At 42.3% G+C, this 26,519-nt stretch overlaps 2 protein-coding genes, 1 non-coding gene and 1 pseudogene across 6 annotated transcripts in view; 2 read left to right on the top strand and 2 right to left on the bottom strand.

Annotated features, from left to right (window-relative positions):
- Positions 1-26,519, bottom strand: part of ZNF391 (zinc finger protein 391) — an 80,209-nt gene that overhangs the window by 22,484 nt on the left and 31,206 nt on the right. The window lies entirely within an intron of this gene.
- TRNAM-CAU (transfer RNA methionine (anticodon CAU)) lies at positions 6,891-6,962 on the top strand. The gene has a single exon. It is a non-coding gene; the product is annotated as a tRNA-Met (tRNA).
- Positions 12,848-17,325, bottom strand: LOC141584419 (vomeronasal type-1 receptor 90-like; annotated as a pseudogene).
- Positions 17,871-21,759, top strand: POM121L2 (POM121 transmembrane nucleoporin like 2). Its single transcript, XM_003944808.4, has one exon. It carries the CDS (start codon positions 17,974-17,976, stop codon positions 21,076-21,078), a length of 3,105 nt encoding a protein of 1,034 aa, XP_003944857.2. The 5' UTR covers positions 17,871-17,973; the 3' UTR covers positions 21,079-21,759.

Below are 26,519 nucleotides of genomic sequence, written 5' to 3'. Positions count from 1 at the left end.
CCTAGTCGAGCCTTGGTGACCCCCCAGTGACCCAAAGGGACACCTCTGGATGGCCTCCCAAAACCAAGTCTGAAGTAAAAGAAGGGCTACCTCCTGCAAAGCCCAATTAACTGACCTTGCAACATTGTACCATTGTTTCTACCTCAAGGGTTCCTGCCTTAGCTGATAACCCAACCTTGTGACGACCTTGTGACACCCCCACTTCCCCACAACACCCCCCTCAGCTTACAAAAACTTCACTGAACTGTAACTTCTGCAGCTTTCCATTGCCTACCCCAAACCTATAAAATCAACTCCTATCACACCACCCTCCGCTGACTCTCTTTTCAGACTCAGCGCATTCACACCTGGGTGAATAAACAGCCTTGTTGCTCATACAAAGCCTGTTTAGGTGGTCTCTTCACTCAGAACACCCCTAACATTATGAGTATGGAATTATCTTCCCCATTAATCTTAATTTTTAAAAAATATATTATTAAAAGACTCAACTACACAAAAACAGAGCTTTGTACAATTAATTAATCACCTAATACCATTACTTTCAACAACCAGGAATTTTCTTCTGTTTATCATGTTTATTTGCTTTTTGGGTTTTTTTTGGCACAGATATTTTGAGAGGTAAGGTAAGACATATAGAGGGAAACTGAGACATCATTGTTAGCAGAAAGGGGGTCCTGATCAAGACCCCAAGAGAGGGTATTTGGTACCTCCTACAAGAAGGAATTTGGGATGAGTCTGTACAGTAAAAAGAAAGTTTATTAAGAAAGTAAAAGAATAAAAGAATGGCTACTCCATAGGCAGAGCAGCTGCTCAACTAAGTATACTTGTTATTTTTTGATTATATGGTCAACAAAGGATGGATAATTCATGAGTTCTCTGGGAAAAGGTTAGGCAATTCCTAGAACCAAGGGTTTCTTCCCTTTTTAGACTGTATACATCATTTGGGTAACTTCCTGACGTTACCATGGCATCTGTAAACTGTCTGGACACTGGTGGGAATGTCTTTTAGCATGCTAATTAATTAGCATATAATGAGCAGTAAGGATGACTGGAGGTCAGTTTCATCACCATCTTGGTTTTGGTGGGTTTTGGCCAGCATCTTTCCACAACCTGTTTTATCAGCAACATATTTGTGACCTGTATCCTGTGGCGACCTCCGATCTCATCCTGTGACTAAGAATCCCTAACCTCCTGGGAGTACAGCCCAGTAGGTCTCAGCCAGATTCTACTGAGCCCCAGAGCAGATGCAGTTGCTCTGGTTCAAATGCCTCTGACATCATCTCATTTCAGACAGCCTAAAGTCTAAGTGCAAAGATGAAAATGCAGTCTAGGTCTTCAGAGACTTTTTTCTGTTGATCCTAAAACTTGTATTTGTATTTGTGTCATATTTTATCAGTCACTTCATTTAAGGAAGTCAAAATATTTTTTCCCTGTATTCTTGTTGGGCTAGATTTGGAGGAGTTTAAACTCAAAAGAAAGACTATGTTTAACACCTCCCTACCTACCTACTCTGTATGAGAAATGAATAGTATCTAATAAATATATGTAATATATTTTTAAATAATTTACTAGTAATCAAGGTCTCAGATTTTTTTTCTATGTTGCATTTATTTTACTTAGCATGAACCTAAATATTTTCACTCCCAGTCCTCCAAAGTCCCAATTCAGGAAGTGATATTTAAGCAAAGACGTAAAGGGGATAAGGAAAGGAACAGGGCACATATTCAGGGGAAGGAGTTTCCAGGCAAACAGCAAGTGCAAAGGCCTGAGGCAGGAGTACGCCTGACATTTGAGGAAGAGCAAGGGGGTCTTGAGGGGAAGAAAAGGGAGAAGACCCCTCATAGGTGACGAGAAGCACTTTGGCTATTAAACTGAATGAGAAGGGAACCCTGGGAGAGTCTTGAACAGAGGCATTACTGCTGCGTTTAGAATACATAGTAAGAGGGCAGTGATAAAGAGAAGCAGGAAGACCAGTGAGGGGCCTATTGTGAAAATCTGGGTGAGATATGATGATAGATTTTCTAGTATGGTCACAATGGAAGTTGTAAAAAATGATTAGGTTATGGATATATATATTTTGAAGGTGGAGCTCATGGGACGTAGGATCTGAAGGAAAGAGGATTCACAGACAATGGGACAGACAGACTGGCTGTTTATTGAGATTGGGGAGATTCATGGAAGCCTGTAAGAATGATCAGGAGTTCATTTTTTGAAAAGGTAAAAAATGTTTGTCAAGAAAGCAGTTGCAGACCAGGTGCGGTAGCTCACACCTGTAATCCCAGCACTTTGGGAGGCTGAGGTGGGTGGATCACCTGAGGTCAGGAGTTTGAGAGCAGCCTGGCCAATATAGTGAAACCCATCTCTACTAAAAATACAAAACTTAGTTGAGTATGGGGGCGCGTGCCTGTAATCCCAGCTACCTGGGATGCTGATGTAGGAGAAATGCTGAAACTTGGGAGGCAGTGGAGGTTGCAGTAAGCTGAGATCACGCCACTGCCCTCCAGCCTGGGCCACAGGGCAAGACTGTCTCAAACAAACAAACAAACAAAGGAGTTGAGTCTGGAGCGGCAGTCCACGATGGAAAGAGGCATTTGTATATCTATGGTGTTTAAGGACTGAGCCCTGAGTATGCTAATATTTAAGAAAGGATCACACAAGCGATCGTTATAATTTAACACATAATAAGTGCTATTAATATAACTAAAATAATGTCAGGAATCATAGGCATATTCCATGAGCTTCTAAAACCGCTCTTGGGGATTCAGCAAAAGCTTTCAGAAAGAGGTAATGGGTTATATCTAAACTGAGATCTGAAGGAGAAGTAGGAACTGGCAAGTAAGAAAAGGGGAGGACCGGCCAGGGAAAATGCAACTGCAAAGGCCACAAGCAAGAGAGGACATGGAACAATCAGGAATGTCACTGTCCCTTCCACTTCAACTTCTCTGTCACACTTGTTCTGTCGGAGGAAATACTACAGGCGTTTTGGAACGTTAAATTGAAGAGATTTTTAAATTGGGGTTTGATGGGCAATATTACATGGTTTCTAGTCACTTCTGTGTGGAAGAAAGTTATTTGGCATATAGTCATGTAACTCCTAGAACACACCAACCCAGAGGCAGCCTCAACAAAAGCCCAGTTCCCTGAAATATGCTCCAGTTTTCAAACACAGGAACTCCCGGTTCCTGTCAAGACAGATCCAAACATTATCCAATTGGAAAGGGAATTGTGAAAGTCTGGCTCCCTTGCATGCAAAGAAAACCCTTTGAGATTTTTGACAGGAGGTGGTTAAAACACTCACACCCCAAGGCATTAACACCTCCCCCTGTTCTTCTCAACCAGGATTTCCCCGGGGCTCCTCCTCGATTCTCTCTGTAGTTCCGCCTCTGAGCTCAAGAAAGATTTTGAAGAAGGGATTTCAAAGGTTAAATGTTTGGCAGATTGAGACTGCATAGAGCTGGAGGGACTGATGACAGCTGCTTCCTGAGGAGGCCAATAAAGAGGCAGAAAAAGGGAGGAGCGAGTAGGGAGGAAGGAATGAAAAGACTCAGGAAAGCAACGTTCAACCTCAGAGGCTGCGAGCTCAAAACCATCCTGGCCTACAGGAAACTGGGAGTTTCACTAAATCTACCTCTGTATCTTCCCTAAAAGTCCGAGAATCAAATCAGTGATGGCCCTACATGGAAAGATATCACTTGATAAATTTCTGGTAGTTGTTTGTCTATGACACATTTGCCCCAATCCTAGCTAAAACTTCTCTCCTCTCAAGCTCCCAACAGGGAAACAATTGTGAATACTAAGTCAGGCCCTCTCTGCATCAAGGTGGCTGCCATTTCATGGAGAAAGGGAATTACAAATTCCACATTGACTCTCATTACACCTTTCAGTAAAGGGGTTTTCAAATTGCCTACTATGTTTTGATTATGTACTAGCAGTAGATGCAAATATAACACAATCCAGAAAAGCTATTTTTAACACACATTTCGGGGAACAGGAAATAACATTATACTTCAGTTTTCATATCTTTATTTGGTGCAAAGAAGTATCATGGAAGGATCAAGAAAAAACTACAAAATGACGTTGTACTTGGATAAAATTCTATAAAAGGCATGGAATGGCACTATGAATGCTGAAAAATAAAGGATCAATGTAAAATCTTCCACAACTAAAGAGAAAGCACTGTTCACCTCTCTCTTTTAAAGGGATGTTGGTAACTATGAAATTACTATGGTTTTTAGATTCCTATGATACAGCTCACTTCATCCTTAAGAAAAATTTAAACAGTGAAAAATGTTAGATGCCCACTGAAAAAATGTGGCAGGTATCATGTTTGTCAAAATTCTTTTAGAGAGGCAAGAACACCCCAGAGCAGTGAAAAGTACAAAGTAGGCCCACTACGACTTGCTTTTTTCTTGCACCAAGAAAAAAATAATGGGAGATTTTATCAGATTTGTAAGGCTCTTACCACTGCTTTCCACTGGTTGCTTCCCACTTCTCTCTCTCTCTTTTTAAAATTGTTTCTTTTTTCCTCTTTGTGTCTTTTTTTTTTTTTTTTTTTTTTTTTTTTTGGTATTTCTTGTTGCCTAGTGAATAGGATAGTGCTGACAGATTCAACTAAGCATTCCATCAATATTTATTAGGAGCACTTGTTTTCTTGTTTATTTTTCTTTCCAAAAACCACACAAATAAGAATTTTTTTAATGTTACTTATATTCCTTTTTTATGAATCTGCAGAAAACATAAACGAATGGTGGTTGAATTGATTCTGTGGAAGTTAAACTTCTACTGAATTTCTCTTCTCAGTGTAAGAATCAATGTGTGCTACCACTTAACTGTGATAATCACTGATCCTATTTGTAGAATTGAATAAAACAATTCTTCAGGGAGCCTGGGTGTCTCGGTTGGTAGAGGATCAGAGTCCAGGGTTCAAGTCCCTGTCCAGGTGCTGGGAATATGACTTTTATTTGCTTAGAGTGAGGAGACATTAAGAAATCATTTAAATTTGACCTTAACCAGTAGCAACGATTTGAGGACACAGGACTTGGTGAAGAGTGTTGTGTTTTGTTTTGTTTTTGTTTTTTGAGACGGGAGTCTCACTCCGTAGCCCAGGATGGAGTGCAGTGGCACGATCTCAGCTCACTGCAACCTCCTCCTCTGGGGCTCAAGCGATTCTCCTGCCTCAGCCTCCCAAGTAGCTGGGACTACAGGCGCACGCCACCACACCGGTTAATTTTTTTGTATTTTTAGTAGAGACAAGGTTTCACCATGTAGCCCTGGGTGGTCTCCAACTCCTGAGCTCAGATGATCCATCTGCCTTGACCTCCCAAAGGGCTGGAATTACAGATGTGAGCCACCTCTCGCAACCTGAAGAGTTCTTAGACATGACGTCAAAAGTAATTCGTGAAAGAAAAGTTGGTTAATTGTGTGGATGAGAGCCCTTGGGCTCCCAAAGCAGGGATGCTCGCCACTTTAGCAAGGAAAATGAAAGAGGACAGTCCTCCAGTCTTAGTGCGGACAGGGAGATGGCGTAAATGAGAAAAAAAAAAAAATACGCGCATGCTACCCTTAGCCCATGTTCATCATCCATCATCATCCAAAAGCTTACATTACTAATGATAAAATATTTGCAATATTCCAGAACGGCCCTGTGCAGCGTCATCATAGAGGAAGCTGCAAGCTGGAGCTGCGGTTCAGGGACTTCCTAAAAGCTCTGTTCTCTGATCGATAGAAGCCACAAGAAGAAGAAGATCTTATCTTTATTAATTTATTATTATTTCTTCTTGTTTTTGTCAAAGGGGCTGCAAAAGGGATCCAATCGAAATTGTAGCTGTCGTGCAATAATTTGAGGTATACATTTGGTTTATCCTCTTTATTCCATGGGTACCGTTTTTGTTCTGCTTAAAATCTTGTGCCTTTACAAGCAACTAAAAAAAAACCCTCTCATTTGATCATTACATATTTATACATGCATCAAAATATCACTCTGTACCCCATATATACGTACAATACTTACTGTCAACTAAAAACCTTAAAATTACACTACTAACACTAACAGTTTCATAACAGTCAAAAGTTGGAAGTTGTCAAGCTCATGGTAATGGATACAAGTTTTGCAACGTTCAAATTTTTGCTAGAAAGCCCCAGTCTTACCATTGGTCACAAATCCTGTCAGGTGTTTTCCTTGAAATGGCAGGCTCACTTGGTTAATAATAAAAAAAAAAAATCAAGTCTGCCAAATATCAGGTCTTAACAGCCATAGCTTGTTAATCATTCTTTCAAACAAAAAACGGTGTTTTCTGAAAAAAACACTAGTTATGCGTGTAACCGGATCGGCGGCAGGAATCTTTTTTCGGGAGATAACGTTGTGCAGAGGTATGCAACGGAAGTCCTTTATGTATACTTTCCACTTCGCCACATGGAACACACACAACTCTAGTGGAACGCTAATAAAATTAATCATGATTACTGCATCAAGGGGAAAAAATTTCTTCTACGGTTGTCTAGAAAATGTTTTGACAGAAACCGATGAGATGGTTAACACGATTCCTGCCCGGCGGCGGCCGCGTTCGCTCCGCGGCTCCCTAGATTGCACTCGAGATGACACCTAGCGTTTTGCGGGGCGCCCTCCTCCGAGGCTCACTGCCATGAACGAGGGCCAAGAGGGGCAGAAATACTTCCAAGCTCAGACGATCTTTGGCAAGGCTGGAAAAGCGCCGACCGGGAGGTGATGGCCTGAGACCATCCTGATTATCGAGTAGCGAATCTTCTGCTTCCTTGGCAGAGATAGGGACGGCGGAAACAATCAGTTACAAAATGCAATAATTTGAAAATGAAAATGTTGGGACTGAATTTGAGTGATTGAAAATAACAACAGTGGAAGGCAGAGATCAGCTAGCAGAGTGGCGCAGCGGAAGCGTGCTGGGCCCATAACCCAGAGGTCGATGGATCGAAACCATCCTCTGCTAAGAGTTTTACGGCAGGCTGCACGTGTGCAGTATACAAACAACTCTCTAACGTACACGTGAAAACTCCCATGTCTGCACTGAGGTCTATGTTTCTTTCCCACCCGTGAAAACTCGCAGTTTCCCGAGAGTCGGCTACTTCATTGTGCCACACCATCCTACGTAGAATTCCGTTTCTTCTAGTGTCCGCCAAAGAACAAAAGCATACGCTCAGCTGAGATGCTCTATTGTTTATTTAAAAAATTCCTTCTTTCCCTGCTGTCGGACAAAGAAACGAAAGCACACGCTGACCTGAGATGCTCTCACTCTTTCTCTCTCTCTCTCTTTTTTTTTTTGAGAGACAGAATCTCACTCTGTCGTCCATGCTGGAGTGCAGTGGCGCGATGTCGCCTCACTTGCAACCTCTGCCTCCCAGTTTCAAGCGATTTTCCTGCCTCAGCCTCCTAAGTAGCCAGGATTATAGACGCCTGCCACGGGCGCCCGGCTAATTTTTTTTTTTTTTTTTTTTTTTTTTTGTATTTTCAGTAGAGACGGGGTTTCACCATCTTGGCCAGGCTGGCCTTGAACTCCTGACCTCGTGATCCACCGGCCTCGGCCTCCCAAAGTACTGGGATTCTTTTGTTAATACATATATGCGATTTCACCCTGGAGATGACAAAACCCACATTTACTTCTGTTAACTGTCTGGACATTCTCTTCCTTATTAATTATGTGCTTTAATAAGTATTTCACAAAATATAGTAACTTTATTGTTTTCAATTAGTTGCGCTCCACCTCTCTGCCTTTGTCATTACTTTTTTTGTTTTTCTCAGTCACCAGAAAAGTCCGTTTTGGGTGTCAACGTTAAGCCCCATAACTATTTGCTGAAGGCAATCAATTGGTTCCACCTCTTCAGTCTTGCCTTTGACAAATCGTAGGTAAATGAGTAAGGACTTTTGTACCGATCCTATCTACATTCATCCTTTAGAGACCAGTAGGTTTCTTAGACTTAGCACAACTAAAACAAATACCAGCTCACTAGCGAATACAGGTAATGTTCAGAGTACAAAAATACACTTATGTTCAGTGAATTGACTCCATGGAATTCAAACCACCTACTTAGCTGTCTTTTCTGAGTCCAAGAATTCCTTTACGATCCCAGTCAACATTAGTGATATGTGCTAAAATCATTTCTGAGTGCGAATGAGAATCTATTCTTAGGACTTATGCAGCTTGGCTGGTACAATACCAGATTTTTATTTTGAGAGTCAAGGGGTCAAACTCTTGTCCAGATGCAGTGGCAGGCCGGGTGCAGTGGCTTATACCTGTAATCCCAGCACTTTTGGAGGCCAAGGCAAGTGGATCACTTGAGGTCAGGAGCTCGAGAACAGCCTGGCCAACATGGTGAAACCCTGTCTCTACTAAAAATACAAAATTAGGTGAGTGCAATGGCACTCGCCTGTAGTCCTTTCTACTCAGAAGGCTGAGGCACGAGAATCACTTGAACCAGGAAGGCACAGATTGCAATGAGCCGAGATCACGCCACCACACTCTAGCCTGGGCGACAAAAGCAAAACTCCATCTCAAAAAACAAAGCAAAACAAAATAACAATAACAAAAAACAGATGTAGTGGTGTTTTCTGGTTTGTGCAGCAAGGTTTCTCTCTACGTATTGCAGTGTACATACTTAAGAAACATACCTGAAGTGTCTCATACACACTTAGATGTGATTTAAATGGTAAATTCTGGAACCCTCAGGCCCTTTTGGAAGGTGGTAAATGTATTTCGTTAGAGAGACTGGGGTCATAGGTGGACAGAGGGCCTATCTGGTAGGCAGACTCTAAGATGACCCCCAATAATCTCTACCTCCTGATATTAATGCCCTGGTGAGTTCCTTACCTACCAGGGGCGGTCTTTGTGTCTAATGTATGTGATAGCTCTAACTCTAGAGGAAGCCAGTTATTATGTCACCAGCAGTCCTGTGTAGTAGCCCATTTAGAGAGGCAGTCAGCCTTCCTGCCAACACCCACTAGAGAGATTGGAAGAAGATCTTCCATTTCCAGTCAAGCCTTGTGATGACTAGAGCCCTAGCTGGCATCTTGATTGCAACCTTATGAGGAATCCTGAGCTGGAACCACCCAAATACAACACTTTTGATTCTGATTTTCTACGTTACAGACACAGTGAGGTAATAAATGTCTTGTTTTAATCCACTACATTTGAGTTATTTATTACAGCAACTGATAAGCAATACAAATCTTAAATTAAATTTATAACTTAAAGCTCCCTGAACTCTCCAGGAAATGCATACCTAGGATACCTATCTACTGTAGGTCACCTTGTGGCTTGGATTTATCAGGATGAGAATATTTTCTATTTTCTTTACTTGGTGCGTTCCTAAGTGACAAGACTACTTTTCCGGCAGTTCACTAGGGATGATAGTTGAGCGTTCTCTCTAGATAGTTATAAGTCTGCATGTATGTCACTGAGGACATATGGAGTGATACTTCATACTCAGCAGATCCTAGTGACTTCAGTTTGCCTCAATTTAGAAGCTGCCAAAGCACAAGCTCAAATTTGCCTCCATGAGCAAGAGCTCTAAAAGCATAAGCAACGGTGTGTTGTGGTGCTCTGCGTATCTGTGTTCTCATTGCCTTTTACATTTGTTTTACATGTCTCTTAGGTTTCTTTAATGTTTTATCACTTTCACTGTCGAAAATAAACTTTCGAAGAATTGATTTAGAACATATTTTACTAAAAGTACAAATCATATGGGTATAGGTAAATGAATTTTCACACAGGAAGCCCACAAGTAACCTCCATCTAGATCAAGAAATAAAGTATTACCAGCACCTCAGAGACTCCCTTGATGCTGCCTTTCAGTGACTTTTCCCTTCTGTTTCGCCTCTGTCACCCAGGCTGGAGTACAGTGGCATGATCTTGGCTCACTGCAACCTCTGTCTCCTGGGTTCAAGCGATTCTCCTGCCTCAGCGTCCTGAGTAGCTGGGATTACAGGTGCGCACCACTGCGCCCAGCTAATTTTTGTGTTTTTAGTAGTGACAGGGTATCACCTTGTTGGTCAGGCTGGTCTAGATCTCCTGACCTCATGTTCCACCCACCTCGGCCTCCCAAAGTGCTGGGATTACAGGTGTCAGCCACTGTGCCCAGCCAACCATCCCAACTTCTAACACCAGAGTTCACTTCTTCCTGTCCTTACAACTTAGGTACATAGTCATATTGTTTTCCCTCTTTTGTATTTGATTTCAATTATGCCTATAAATTAATAATTGTTACTAAATATAGCAGTAATTTCATTTTCATGGCAGTGGAATGTCCCATTGTATTTTTATTACCCAATTTATTGTACCGTTGATGGACACTTATACGCTGTTTCTATTTTGGGACTATTACAAATAACATACAGGTGTGAGCCACGGTGCCGGCCTTCTCTTTTTCATAAATTGTGTCTACAAATACTTGGTTCTGTTTCTGGATACTATATTTGGTTACATTGTTCTGTTTTTATATCATTATGAAACTTGCCTACTGTCTTAATTATCACAGCATTATAATAAGCTTTGATATCTATCTATGTACATCCTCTCATTTTGTGCTTTTCACGGTCGTCTTGGCTATTCTTAGATCTTTGCATGGTTATATAGTGTTCAGAATGAGCATGTCAATTTTTACAATAGTGTCTTTTAATTTCATTGCATAGACTTTATAATTCATTTGAAGGAGAATTGTTATCTTTTATTCTTCCATTCCATGAATACAGTATATCGTTAGAATAACTTAGGTATTCTTTACATTCTTTTGGCAATGTTTTATTGTTTTCTGAATAGAGGTCCTGCACAGTTTTGTGAGTTATTTCTAGGTTGAAAAATGTTTTCTGGAGCTATTGCAAATAATATCATCTTAAAGATGTTATTGAGGCATAACATACATACATAAAACTCCACCTATAAGTGTAAACCTGGATGAATTTTTACAAACAGAACACACCCATGTGAACAGCACCCACTGAATCAAGTGATAATGTATTCTTAATGTAGTAAGGAGTGCAATCTCAGGGAAGGCTACTCGGGGGAAGAAACTGAGGAAACTTTATTGATCAGGGCCAGACATGGTGGCTCCTACCTGTAATCCCAGGACTTTGGGAGGCCAAAGCAGGCAGATCAGTTGAGCTTAGGAGTTCAAGAGCAGCCTGGCCAACACAGCAATACCCATATCTACTAAAAATACAAAAATTAGCTGGGTATGGTGGTGTACACCTGTAATTCCAGCTACTTGGGAGGCTGAGACAGGAGAATCGCTTGAACCGGGTAGGCAGAGGTTAGAGTAAGCTAAGATGCTGCCACTGCATTCCAGCCTTGGAGACAGATCAGACTCATCTCAAAAAAAAAAAAAAAAAGAATTATTGGTCAGCCACTATATCTAAAGGTTTTCTCTGGAGAGCTTCAATAGCCCTACATATAGAGGTTGTGCGTGTGCAGATATCAAATATCTCTCAGTAGCTCATGTCTCAACAGCATCTCAACAGCAGCAGAGAAGCCTTGTAGCAGAACATGAGAAGGTCACAGAGGTCAACAGTGAAGTCCTCTTGTTTTCTGCACAGAGGAAATTGGTTGCTGTGACGACTGGGGTAAAACAAGTTGCAAGGTAAGATGGTAAAAGAATCCGAAGTGACCCGTAGGACGTATCTGAGATCCAAGAGTACTCTTGTCTTACAAAATATTTTAGCAAGGGTTTTTCTCTATTGCTTGATAAAGTTTGTGCAAGATTCATGTTATTTGTTTCATAAATATTTGGAAGAATTCACCTTTGAAGCAGTATGGGCCTGGAGTTTTCTCTGTGAGAAAGTTTTTAAATTACTGATTTGTTTGTTTAATACGTATACCACTATTTAAATTTTATATTACTTCCTGTATCAGGTTTTGTAACATGTGTCTTCCTAGGAATTTTTTTCATTTCATCTACATTTTCAAACGCATTGCCATGTTATTTATAATATTATCTCATATACTCTTTTTCTGTGTTCAGGGATGTATAGTGGTGTCCTTTTTTATTGCTGATATTAGTAATTTCCATGACCTTTTATATATAAGAATATACCTAATCAGACTTGCTAGGTAGTTATCAATTTTATTAGTATTTTCAAGTAACCAGCCCTTGGCTTTGTTTATTTTCTTTATGTGTTTGTTTTCCATTTCATTTTTCTGCTTTTAACTCTCTCGTTTCCTTCTTTTATGATCTATAACATTATGATTTCCTGTTCTTTCTAGAAGTCCTTAAGAGTTTTTTTTTTAGCATTTCATTTTTTAAAATGTATTCAAGACTATACTTTTGTCAACTGAAAAATCATGAGATGTATACATTTGGAAGAATTATTTACTTTGTAAAAATAATTACAGCCTGTATGCTGGCTATCCTGACAGCCAGGAAAGTGTAGCTTCCAGCCAAAGCCAGAAGGAGACACTTTGAGGGAGGAAAGGTTGGGCAGGAGTTTCATGCTGAACAAGTTTGCTAAACATGCATATTTAACAGGTTCTAGGAGAAGTTATGAATATTTTTGAAGGGGGAATATGCATATATATAAACGTGTAAGTTACGTGTCACTTAGGTTTACTATGTTATGGGTTGAGATTTAATATTTTAAAATATTACAATTAAGCCCTATTTGTCAAAAGGTGAAGCAGGGACACGAAGATAAAGCAGGGACATGAAGCAGCCTCTGTAAACTGGCCAGAACCAGTCTGTGGTTGGTGGTCTTTTCAATAAGAAAAAGTTACTGAAACTGGTCTGTGGCATAAGCAAAGCTGTAGTTATGGCTTGTGGAATGGAAGGGTCAGTTAGTCAGTGCTTGGTGGGTGGTGAGCTGTAACTTTTTTTTACTGTGTTCTCTCATACTTTTTTACTGTTTGTTTTTTTTTTTTTAAATTAATTGTTTATCTTGAAACGGGTGTTTGTTTAGCTGTTAGAGAAAAAGGAAAAACTAATCATGTATCGATTAGAATAGAGTTTATTTTTAAGTGTATTGGTGTGTGACTTAACCCTTGTCTGACGTGGCCTTCAATCTTGTTTATAATTTGCTATCTTATTGCCACAAAAAGTTTATTTCATTTTTTTTTTTTTTTTTTTTTGGAGACGGAGTCTCACTCTGTTGCCAGGCCCAGTAGTGCCCTCTCAGCTCACTTCAACCTCTACCTCCGAGGCTCAAGCAATTATCCTGCTTCAGCCTCCTGATAGCTGGGATTACAGGCACCCACCACCACACCTGGCTAATACAAGGAGTTCATTTCATCAGTCTTAAGATTTCTGCTTTAACATTAATGCTGTTCAGTTATTGTGTCTAAACTACAAAATGGAGGAAGTATGATGAGGTGTATCTAACTTCCCATCCTGTAACCTCCCTATATTTGAATCCTTTGAAATTTGCAATAATCACATGTCAATGTGTCTATTTAGAAACAGAAATAAATTGTGTTCCATGCCAAGCATCTTTTGGGAACCTACAAATCTAATCAACTCTATAAATCTAATGAAAAATTTGGGCAAATATGCCAGTCCTTATATTCAGTAAAAAGAAAAAGAGAAAAAAGAAAAATTTGTGCCAATAAATGGCTCATAAATTGAGAAATATACCAAGAAAGTATAGAAATAAGAGCAAATGTTTATTTTAAACTCATTACAGGGTATTTTTGGACATATACAGATGTGAAGTACTAACAAACATGTAAGCCAATTCAAGAAATGAAAGATTACAAATGAAGGTGAAGTCATCTATATTCCCAACTCTTCACATCTTCTTCCAAACCTCTTAAAGATAACCACCACTTGGAATTTGATTTTTACCATGTCCTTACATTTCTTTATTTTTACTACATTAGAATTTTTATTGATATAATTTTCCATGTTTTTAGCATCTGTATATATTTTATACTTTATGTATTCATCTGCAATGCGCACATTTATACTTGAAGAAACTTTCATAGATTGAACCACAGTGGATTACTTTTTTCTCGATTTTTTTTACCTAGGTGCTATCAGGATTAAATTTATTTTTTATTGTATTATATACTGTATTTTGTTTCTCTTCAAGTATGACAACCAAATGAATAAATTTCTTTTTCTTTTTTCTTTTTTTTTTTTCCTTCTGAGATGGAGTCTTGCTCTGTTGCCCAGGCTGGAGTGCAGTGGCACAATCTCAGCTCATTGCAACCTCTGCCTCCCAAGTTCAAGCAATTCTTCTGCCTCAGAAGCCCCCTAATAGCTAGGATTACAGGTACACATCACCCTGCCTGGCTAATTTTTGTATTTTTAGTAGAGATGGGTTTTCACTATGTTGGCCAGGCTGGTCTCAAACTCCTGAACTCAGCTGATCCCCCCTCCTCAGCCTCCCAAAGTGCTGGGATCATAGACGTGAGCCCCTGGGCCCAGCTCTTTTTCTTTCCTTCTTTCTTTCTTTTTTTTTCCTTTTTTTTTTTTTTTTTTAATTGTTGTTGTCAGACAAGGTCTTGCTCTATCACCCAGGCTGTAGTTCAGTGACATAATCTTGGCTCACTGCAGCCTTGGACCTCCCAGGCTAAAGGACTAAATTTCTAAAACTCAGAAAAATTAAGAAACATGTCCTCTTATAGTTAAAATAATTTTTATCAGGATTCTTTTGATGCAATAGAAAGCTATGTGGTGAGCAGGGGGAAATAATCTTATTTAAAATGGCACAGGTAAATCTGGAAACTCTATTATCATAATTAATCTACATCAAAATGCAGATAATTGGGTAGGAAGATGAAACAAAACTAGAAATGTTCCTCAGCATTACGTTGCTGTCATATATGGAGCTAACACAAGTGGAAAGACACCATTCTTTTAGTCCCGTAAAAGAAAACAAAGCAGCTCACCAGCAAGAAGACAACATGAGTGGCTTCTGCTTCAGGAAAAGACTATGGAGAGAGACCGAAACTGTGAATCTGAAAAACTGTCTTGTGATGCCTTAAGAAAATAGTCACCATGTAGAAACTAGTCCAAACCGTGAGGAACAAAAAGAGGAACCTTGAGTAAACACGGCACTTACAAATATCATTGCACGGTAGTGTACAAACTGCCTTGTTTTACGGTTTACAGAGAATATACAAGTCCAACATTAGTGGATTTGCTGGTGGCTACAGTGCTTATAACGACCCACATATTGATTAGCATCTTGTTTATTTAGGAATAAATCAATAAGAGAAAAATTTATGGGGAGATTTGAGGTTTCAGTGATACCCACTTGGAATGGCAAGGACTGATAGCAACAGCCTGAAATGTACTCATGAGAGAATAAGTACATGTGCAAATGCCCTGTGTCATTTTATAAATGTAGAGCCCTGTTTTGCAACCAGTATCAACAAAAGTGCTTCTAATTCCAAAGGATGATATTATATATGGAACACCTCTGAATGTAACTGTTACATTAGCCAAAGTCAGGTGCATGAGAATCGTATCTAAGGGCTTGTTCTGATGGGGCTGAAATAAGACAATGTGCATATATGTAATGAATAGCAGTAAGTTCCCCATAAGCCCAATGCCAATTTGAAACACAAGTAAGATTCCCAGTGTTGTGTCACTTAAATACAAAATATTCATGGTTTTCTTGGATCTTTTGATTGAAGCCAGCACAGCCTAAACAGCAGCATAAATATATTCCACATATGAAAGTTTAGCGATCGCTGAATTCTCAGAAAGAATTTCAACTTCGACATGAAAATGATCATGAAAGAGGGACAAATACTCAACTGTTCATGAACGTGTTACACTTCTGTGGGATTTCCAGAGGCTGGATGCCATGTATTGTTCAAATATCTAGAGAGCAGATGACGTTTATGCAGCAGTTGGGCTTTGCCATTTTTAACATTTTTAACATCTGTTCTAGCCCATTTTTCAGGAGTGGTCTGTTCTATTTTAAAGACAATTTTGCATATAATAAAAAACAATTTTATCTCAAATTCTAGTATTGCATTTTAATCATAAACTTGTAACTTGAAATATTTTCTACTTTTTATATACGGGTAATATTTGTAACCTGTAAATAGCAATATATGAATATGAACCCACTTTTCAGAAGACTAATTTTAGCACACTGTTATTTTTTGAATAATAAAATGTATTTATAGGATATGATTAACTATTGATTAATTTATGCCATTAAAATGCTAATTTTGCTTGTTCTGAAGAACTTCCTTTGCTTGGGAAGCATATTTAATATTTTTACAAATATAGTAAAGGTTCAATTGAAGTTGACAAAGTGATCAAATGTAATAAGATATTAAATCAATTTACTTTCCAGTTAGCCAACAGGGTTGATGAAGTCTTTTTCATTTAGCAAATAAACAGTTCTTCTCCTGACAGTGAATTACCATCTAGTTGTTACATAACTTCCTATGTTTCTTTACAGCAAGGTATATTAAAAACTTGGTCTCCAGCTTGCCCTGCAGTATTCAGAATACTGTACACACGCACATATATCCTATTGATTCTGTTTCTCTGGAGACTTCTGACTTAGACACAAGGGAAGTAGAACTGCAACCTGCATGCCCAGGGCCAGATCCATGCTCCAAAAAGCCCTAAGAGGACCTCTTGCTTGTACCTCTGATTGATCTTTGGAGTCCATGCAAGCAGGAGATTATAGCTAAAACAGAGTTACAAGTGTCTTGGCTTAGAGATAAGGAATACATCAGCTCAAAGCCCATCTGCAAAGACCAGAGTGTTGGTTTTTTCCCTCCCACTAGGTGTTTATGAAAATCTTTGTCAAGGTAACAGTAATTAAAGCTGGGAGGCAGTGGTGGATCCCAAAGGGCTGTACGGCAAATGACTGGCACCCACCAAAGGCGTCAAGAGCTGCTGAAAAGGAGAAACGCGGCCTGGCGCAGTGGCTCACGCCTGTAATCTCGACACTTTGGGAGGCCAAGGCGGGTGGATCACGAGGTCGGGAGTTCAAGACCAGCCTGGTCAAGATGGTGAAACCCCGTCTCTACTAAAAATGCAAAAATTAGCCGGGTGTGGTGGGGCGTGCCTATAATCTCAGCTACTCAGGAGGCTGAGACAGGGAATTGCTTGAACCCGGGAGGCGGTGTTGCAGTGAGCTGAGATCGTGCCACTGCACTCAAGCCTGGGCGGTAGAGCGAGATTCCGTCTCGATAAAAGAAAAGGAGAAACGCTGGGATCCTCAATCAGCTGCCTTCCCGATTGCTAGCGCCACAAATGCCATCCGGATGGCGCAGATCCTCGGTCCAGGTCTCCAGTCCCTAACACCTGCGAAAGCCGCGCGCACTCACCCCACAGGGCGCGGATAGTGCTCCCTACTCAGACTTAGGGGATCCAGCGGGGGCCGACAGATCCACGCCAGGGCCCTGAGCCCCCTGAGCCCGCTGAGCCCCCTCAGCCCCCTCAGCCCGCTGAGCTCCCCTCGAGCCCCCCGAGCCTGCTGAGCGCCCTGAGCCGCCAGAGCCTGTTGAGCGCCCCCAAGACCCCCGAGCCCGAGTTCCCTGAGCCCCCTGAGCCCCCCGAGCCCCCTTTGCCCCCTGAGCCCCCCGAGTCCGCTGAGCCTCCTGAGCCTGCTCCTTCGAGGCCCTGGAAACTGCACTGGCTTGATTCCAGCTCTGCGCCACCCACTCGGTGAATCCGGACCGCAGGGTCCCAGGCAGGCGCTGCCCGCGCCAGGGACAAAGGGCCATGCCCTTCCTCTCAAGTTCCTCTCCCCGCACCGACTGCTGCGACTCGCTGTGGAGCAAGCAGAGGTCCGAGCGCCCCGCTGAGGTCTCCAAAGAGCAAAGCAAGTTACGAGGGCTGCCGAAGTCCCCCGTGCCCCCAGTTCCCGCGTGTGCGGGGCCTGGAGGGTGCCAAGCCCCCTGAGACCCTCGCGCATTCCTCTCGCGTGAATCCCAACCGTCAACCGAACACTGCACTCTTGGACTGGGTCACATTCTGCAGACGTCGGAAACCTCGGAGGCCAAAACCTGGCTGGCAGTCACTGACTGCGCCTCATCTCTCCCCATGGGCAGTCTCCTGGGCAAACTGGGGTTGTCGCCCTCGTCCCCGGCCCAGGTGCGCACCGACTTGCCCCAGAGGCACACGAAGCGCCGGCCAACTCAGCCCCTTCGCCAAGTCCATCGGGTTCAGTTTGTCCACCGCGCCCACCCTGCCCCGCGGTATAGACCTGCGAGGAGGCCGCGGAACCTGGATCCTGCCGATCCAAGCACGTGGCCGGTCAACGAGGCTTGGAGGCGCTTTCCCATGAAGAAGGCCCAGTATTCCACCCTGGGGCCTCTCCCTTCAGACTGGTGGGAAAGTTACTTAAAGCGCACCATTTGGTCTCTTCGACACCCCAGGCCAATATGGAGCCCAGTGACCATCAAGATCACTCCTCCTGACCAGAGGGCGCCTCCTTTCACTTCTCCGGAAGGTGTAATTGACCCTGCAGGTCCCCCACCCTCTGAGGAGCCCCCAGATCCATGTTCAAAGGAGACAGTGTTGAGGGCTCTCAGAGAGTGCAGAAAAGGGAAAGGGAGGTTGGAAGAACCACTATTCCCTGAGAGCGTGGACAGTAAGAGAAGGAGTCCAGAGACCAGACCATCCGCATTTAAGCCCCTGATGAAAAATGGAACCCTTACTTCTTTTGTGCCCAGGCCTGGGCCTCTGAAGAGAAGCCTCCACTCCTGGAGTTCAGATCACAGCCTGACTAAGAGACCCAGTTGCTCCTCTATGAGCTCCTTGTCCAGCATATACACAGGTGGCCCCCTCAGCTCCAAAAGAAATGCTATTTCCAGCTCTTACAGCTCTTCCAGACATTTATCAGAGCCTCGGAAGAGAAGTGTTCCCAGTGTACGGGTCCAGACACCAGAGTGGCCAATAAAAAGGAAAAAACCCGGTCGTCGCTCTCACCCTCCAGCCCCACTGGTATCAGATTTTGCATCCCCAGGAGAGTCTGGAAGTTCAGGGCAGCAAGATCCAAAGAGTCCACGGCTACTGTCTAGCCCTGAGAACATGCTCTCAGAGGTCCCACCTCCCAAGAGTGGTTATGCAGTCTCTGATGAGAACTTGGCCTTGAGGAAGAAAGCTGAGCTACAGTGGAGCAAGAAAGCAAAAGAAGACACAACTGACGTCACCACAGACCCTGTCCCTGAGACTTGGCTTGCTGTTGAGCCTTCCCTATCTCCCACTCTGCCTTCAGAAACAGATCTAACACAGGGGGCAAATCCTCAGTTGGAAAACTTAAGAAAAATGCAGAAGTCTCCAGGTCCACTGGCCTCCCCACAGTCCACGAGAGGGGCAAGCAGTGTGGCCCATTCTCCTTTGAAGACGCCCAGCCTACCGACCCCACCTGGGTGCACACAGTCAGAGCTCCTTCCAGGCACCTCTCTGGACTCCAAGCCCACAGCTACTTTCATCCTGCTGACCCCCACCTCTCCCACATCAGCAGTCACTGACACCACCTGGCCACCTTCAACCTCTCAGGCTGACAGTTCTGCCCTGTCCCCGGACCCACCTGCACCACCCAGCACCCAAAGCACTTTGCTTGGAATGGTGAGTACCCCAACTCCCCATCTCTCTGCATCTGTATTTTCTGATGCAAGTTCTGCTCATCTCATGTTAAAACCGATTTGGGGAACCCTGCACAGTAGCGACACTGGAAGCTCCTCATGTTCCAGAATTTCAGTCACAGCCACAGCATCTTCAAACTCTTCCCTCTCCGCAACTCAGGGAACCTTAACTCCTACCTTCAAGCCTATCTTTGGCAGCACAGATCCACTTAAAACTATGCCCATGACAGCTCCTTTCTCCTCCAAGCAGACGCCTCCTCCGTTTACTCCTGCTTCTACCCATCATTTCCACGGCATGGTTAAGGCTACCTCTGCGGTCATGTCCACCACCCTAGCCAGCACACCTAAAGACTCTGCTTTTAAGCTACCTTTGGATTTTGGTGTGGTGCATGTCACCAGTGCCATAGGCAACACTTATTCTGTCCCTTCCACTTGCCACACTTTCCTGCTTGGGAATGCCCAGGCTTTCAGGGCCAACTTCCCCCCAGCCACAGGCTTCATTTCCCCGCCACACGACCGTCCTGCCATTCCCACTGTCCACACAGTCACCATCTTTACTCAGGTCCTTTCCAGTGCTGTCCAGATATCTCCTAGAAGTAGTACTGCTCATTGCAGGGGGGTGGGCAGCCCTCTGTCGGCCTCAGCCCTAGTACCCACAAACTGGCCTGGATCTTCCCCCAGCATCTCTAACCTGAGCCCAACCATCACAGTTCCCTTGGGATCAAGCTCAAGGCCACCTTTCCCAGTATCCCAAGGAGCCAATCCCCAGCCTGCATTTGGTGCCACAGATGGACAGAAGCAAGGGCCTTCCCGGCCAGCCTTTACCCCAAGTGTCAGTAGCTCTTTTCTTTTTGGGAGCTCAGCAGTGGCACTGCCAATCCCAGTGCCAACTGCAGCTCAGCCAGCCTTCGTCAGTACCACTCAGTCAGCCTTGGGGGCTTTGACACCCTCAGCCTCTACCTCTCAAACCCCTGGCAGCATCTGGCCAAGCATTGGCAGCATGCCAGCAGGTTTTCCCATGAGTCAAGCTAGTACAACGGGGTTTAGAATTGTGACTCAGACCCACCAAAGTGGGACTTTTGGCTCAGTGTTTGGCAGCAGAGCCCCACGACCTTTTGCTTTTGGAGGATTCGTGACCCCTATGGACTGTGGTGAGTCTGGGATCAGAATGACTGGCCCGGACATGAGCTCTACCTCTGGAGCTTTCAGCATTGGAGCATTGCCTAGTGGGACCACTAGCACCATGACCCCCTTCAGAAAAGGCTGGAGCCAAAACACTCAAGGCCTGCCCAGCCACAGCACAGCTTTTGACTTGGGGAGAGCCAGCATCTCTGCAAGCAAGTCTATGGCCCCCATTGCTCAAAGCACCCCTGTCCCTGGACAAGCTAAGGCAGGCAGCAGTGTCGGTGGTGGGATGCCTTTTCCACCTGCCCAGGACTCTGTTGGGAGAGGACCTTTTAGATCATCAGCCCCTTCATTTTCCATTGGTACAAAATCAAAAACCTCCAAGAATCGGGAGCAAAGGCATTCCCGAAGGCATCACGCCTACAAGAAGTAGTCTGTGTTCCCTGTCACTTCACCCTGATGTGGACCTCAGCATGGTTTCTGAAAAACCCCAGTGTCTTCCAATTTTCTAAAGTAAACATACTCCAGATCTAAAGCTGGAGCTTTAGATGTCCACCCTGTGTGTCCTAATCTACAGCCCTGAAGAACGTGAAGGATCTAAAGCATCTAGTGGCGAGAGCAGAGTAAGGCCAGGTGGGACCAAACGCGCTGGACTCGAGCAGAACCTCACCTTCTCCTTCCCGTCCGCTTCTCTCTGTGTCAGGTGTGCAGTGTGTGCACGGCAGCAGCATGCATAATATCCAGACTTTGCAAACAAGTTGAATGTCTATCAATAAGCATGTTTCCATACATCCCACCATCCCCACTGTTGGCAAACACTGGCATGTTCTCTGTCACTCACTACAGGTTGTCTTTTAGAGAGTGTCACTTAAATGGAATCAAATAGTATGGAACCCTCGGAGATTGGCTTCCCTCATTCAGCATAACGCCACTGAGATTTATCCAAGTTGTTACATATGCCAATAATTTATTTCTTTTATTGCCGATTAAAAATCAATTTTAATTGTATTCAATTATATGAGTATTCCACAGTTTATTCATTCACCTGTAGAAGGACATTTAGCTTGTTTCTATTTTTTCTCAATAATAAAGTCAGCATAAACATTGATGTTCAGGTTTTTATGTGAACATATGTTTTCATTTCTCCAGGAAAATTTCTGGGAGTGGTATTATTGCTGGGTCATATGGTGTCTATTAACCTTATGAGAAACTGTCAAACTGTTGAGTTCATGACAATCCTATGAGGTAGGCACTGTCTCAGTTGTTATTTTACAGATGGGGACAGAACAAATGAAGAAGCCAAATAGCTTGTCTAAAGACACACAGCGAGAAAGTGACAAAGGCATGAGTTGTGTCTGGGGTGTTGGCAAGGATGCAGAGAAAACATTGTACATTGATGGGAGAAATCTAAGTTAGTAGAGTTGTTATGGAAAATGGTATTAAAGTTCCTCAAAAAACTAAAAACAGAATGGCCATATGATGCTCCTATCTCACTTCTCAATATATATTCAAAGAAATTGAAGTCAATGTGTTGAAGGGATATCTGCACTCCCATGTTTATCGCAGCATTATTCACAAGAGCCAAGACATGGCAACAGCCTAAGTGTCTATCAGTGACTGAATGGACAAAGAAACTGTGGCTTAGATACACAATGAAATATTATTCAGCCTTCAAAGTGACTGTAAATCAACAAAAATGAATTGCCTATTTCAAAATAAGAGAGTAAATTTCAAACATCCCACCATAAAAAATGATAGGTAAGTCAGCTCATCTGGGTATGAAAAAGAAAAAGATAGGCAAGGTAAGTACTAGATATGTTAACTAGCTTGATTTAATCATTCCATTCGGTATACATATATCAAAACATCACATTGTACCTCATAAATGTAGACAATTACGATTTGTCAATGAAAAATAATATTAAATTTTTAAAAGGAATTGTTTCCAGGTAGTGTGGCTCCAAAGACTGTGTTCCTCACCCCTCACCACGGGTCCTTCCTGGAGTGCAGGGTAGTGGTAAAACGATAGTACAGTCCAAGTCAAGGCTGACACATAGCTCACCCCACATAGGCAACTTTCTTGACCACGCTGTGCCTTTTGCACGATTATGATGATCATAGAAAACAGCTCATGGGAAAATTACGAATGTGAGGCCCTTTGACTAGTACCTGTACACAGTGAGAAAACAATACCTCTTAGCTGATGGTATATTCCACGGTCCTTTTTCTGGACACCTAACACCTATGATGTCTCTAACCTTCCCCAGTGTAGAAAGTGTGATATAAATATGGGTTATTTTCGGTCTACACCTGGAAGAAAGTCATTTTCCTTAGTCAATAATTTATAATCTAGGAATGGTCCAATTGTTTCAGCTCTCTTTTCTGGATCAATAGCAGATGCTTTGCTAGTTAGTCTAAAGAATATCAGAAATGAGTTTACAAAGGTAAAATTAATGATATATTAATGAGTGGACACTGAAAAGAGGTCATGATAAAAATGTTTGGTACACAAGATGCGGGCTGCCTATGCCAGCCATAGTCCAAAAAAATATAACACAAACCACAAAAGTGAGCCACGTACATCTAGAAGCTACATTAAAGAATTAAAAAAAAAAAAAGGGGGGCTGGGCATGGTGGCTGACTCCTGTAATCCCAGCACTTTGGGAAGCCAAGGCAGGTGAATCACAGGGTCAGGAGTTCAAGATAAGCCTGGACAACATGGTGAAACCCCGTCTCTACTAAAAACACAAAAATTAGCCAGGCATGGTGGCGTGTACCTATAAATCCCAGCTACTCGGGAGACTGAGACAGGAGAATCACTTGAACCAGGGAAGCAGAGGTTGCAGTGAGCCGAGATGGCGCCATTTCACTCCAGCCTGGGTGACAGAGCGAGACTACGTCTCTAAATAAATAAATAAAAATAAATAAATAATAAAAATGGGAGATATGTATTCTTTAAAATACCCAAAATATTATAATATTTAATTAATTTGAAAAAATTATCATTAAGATTTTCTTTTCACATAAAGTGTGCAAAATCTGTTGTGTATTTCATATTTATATCACAACTCAATTAAGTCCAGCCACATTGCCACATTTCTTTCCTTTTTTTTTTCTTCGTTAGGGACAGGGTTTCACTCTGTCACTCAGGCTAGAGTGCAGTGGTGTGATCTCAGCTCACTGCAGCCTCAACCTCCCACATTCAGGTGATTCTTCCACCTCTGCCTCCCAAGTATCTGGGATTACAGGCATGCTCCACCATGCCTAATTTTGTGTAAAAAAGGGGGTTTCAACATGTTCCCCAGGCTAAGTATACCCACATTTCATGTGCTCACTAGCCACTGTAGATAATGAGTACACAAACAGTGCAGGTCTAAAATGTTTGAGAGATGCTTCTTATCCTGCATCAACACAGCATAAGAATATAGGAAGACTTACAGCTTGCTCCCTTAGGGAGGGCACCCCAGGTTCAATCCCCAAAGATTCTGTGTTCAGCAATTCGATTAGAAGTCTTCTTATTGGCTGATACCCTAGCATAAAGAAACGGAATAACTCCCCTTGAATGTTGTTGTGTTTATTTCAAGTGAAACTTCCATGCAAGATATGACTGGATTCTCTAAAAGAGAGAATGCTGGAATTTAATAAAATTAAAGGGCTGGTTAAAGGATAGCTATAAATTGTTTGGTGCCTGTGTATGTGTGTCTATATGTCTACCTATCTGTGGGTTTGGGCGTGAGCATGTGTGCTGTATGTTTTGATTTCCCCACCAATAATTTTAACTGACTTCCCCACCATTGTCCCGGAAACAGCCTGACTCTCTTTACTCATTATCCAAGGACCTCAAGATATAATCTCTGCTCCACTCTTGGACTCTCACAGTTAGTACTGAACTTGCCTAACCACTCACAGCAATGCATGAAAGGAAGCCATAAAGAAAGACAGTAGAAGAGCAGGTGGTCTTCACCGAGCAGTTGCAGCCAGCCACAGAAGAGATTGGGAGAGCTCCTGGCCACACTCAGGAGGTATTTCTTTGCCTCTGAAGTCTAGATCTGTGCTCCAAATGTACATGTTTTCCTGAATATTGAATGGATCAACATTGTCCTTAAACAAGAAATATTTCTTAGTTTTCTGGAGCTCCATTTATTTTATGTTTTTCTTTTGGAATTAATACATTAATAGGAAACTTTAGTTTTGTTGTTGTTGCTTTTTGTTTTTGTTTTTTGAGATGGAGTCTTGCTCTTGTTGCCCAGGCTGGAGTGCGGCACAATCTTGGCTCACCACAACCTCTGCCTCCCGGGTTCAAGCGATTCTCCTGCCTCAGCCTTCTGAGTAGCTGGGATTGCAGGCATGAGTTACCACACCAGGCTAATTTTGTATTGTTAGTACAGACGGGGTTTCTCCATGTTTCAGTCTGGTCTCGAACTCTCAAACTCAGGTGATCTGCCCGCCTCAGCCTCCCAAAGTCCTGGAATTACAGGCATGAACCACCACACCCGGCCAAAAAGGAAACTTTCTCCTTTAAGCTGGCATTAATCATTTTCTTTTCTCATCTGTTCTTGTAATACCTTCCCTTATCACTCATTTCAAAGAGAGATGACAAATTTAACATTAATTTCCAATGGATTCAAGTTCTGTCTTCCAGTGAATAGAATACACACCTATCTTTGATATGTTATGGTTTTATAATTTTTGTACACGCAAAGGAAAATCATTTTTTACTTCTGCCTAGTAACTATGCAGTCGTCCTTTGGCATCCATGAAAGATTGGTTTCAGGACCTCCTGTGGATAGCAAAATCTACCAGTGCTCAAGTTTCTGATATAAAATAACTGACTATTTGCATATAGCATATGTACATCATCTTGCAGTATACTAGTATACTTTAAACCACTTCTAGATTATTTATCATACCTTTTATCAGGGGTCCCCAATCCCTGGGGTACTAGTCCCATCCGTGGAAAAATTGTCTTCTACTAAACCAGTTTCTAGTGCCAAAATGGTTGGGGACCGCTGTCTTACATGATGCAAATGCAATGTAAGTAGTTGTTATGTTGCAATGTTTAGGGAATAATGACAAGAAAATTTCTGTATGTGCTCAGTATAGACACAGGGTTTCTTCCAGTATTTTAGATCTGCAGTAGGTTGAATCCATGTGTGCAGAACCCATGGTTACAAAGGGCCAGAGGCTTTGCATTTTTACTTAGGCTAGACTTTCCTGCTCACTGTCACTCCTTTATATGCTTCCACACGTGATTTGTAAACTTTAGGTAGTTAATGAGAATGTTTTGTGAATTCTTCTCTAAAGCAATATATGTTAATCATGAAGACACCATTTTTATCCCTACACACATAAACTAGAGTTATGTGGACTTTACACACAAAAAAAAACAAAAGCAAGTAAATCTGAAATGGTAAGGGCAGAAATCGAATGTATTTTTCTTTAAGTTTATGTAATGTTTTAAGTTTACATTAAGGATTTCATAGTCAAAATCGGGGAGGGGAGTCTTACTAAGATATTTGCAATTTTTGTTGTTGAGGAAATGCGGATTTTTTAAGACTACAGACGTGCACTACCATGCCCGGATAATTTTTGTATTTTTGGTAGACACAGGGCTTTGCTGTGTTGGTCTCAAACTTGTGGACTCAAGCTATCCACCCGCCTTGGTCCCTTAAAATGCTAGGATTATAGAAATAAACCCCCACGCCCGGTCCTGAGGAAAAAAAGTAAAGCTCTCTTTAGTGAGTCGTTACATATGGCTAAAAAATTTATATAAATTCTTCTAAACAATGAGCACCCTCATTAATGAGAACTTAGGCACAAAAAATGAATTGGATAAACAGAAACAAGATGATGAAGGGAACATGCTTTGTTCCT

This window comes from Saimiri boliviensis, chromosome 4 (assembly GCF_048565385.1).
Source record: "Saimiri boliviensis isolate mSaiBol1 chromosome 4, mSaiBol1.pri, whole genome shotgun sequence".
NCBI classification, from domain to species: domain Eukaryota; kingdom Metazoa; phylum Chordata; class Mammalia; order Primates; family Cebidae; genus Saimiri; species Saimiri boliviensis.
Note: the sequence above shows the minus strand (reverse complement) of the source record. Positions and strands in the feature narration are given on the sequence as shown.

Coding starts and splice junctions, on each gene's coding strand:
- POM121L2 (XM_003944808.4), top strand. CDS start 17,974: ATGGGCAGTCTCCTGGGCAAACTGGGGTTGTCGCCCTCGTCCCCGGCC.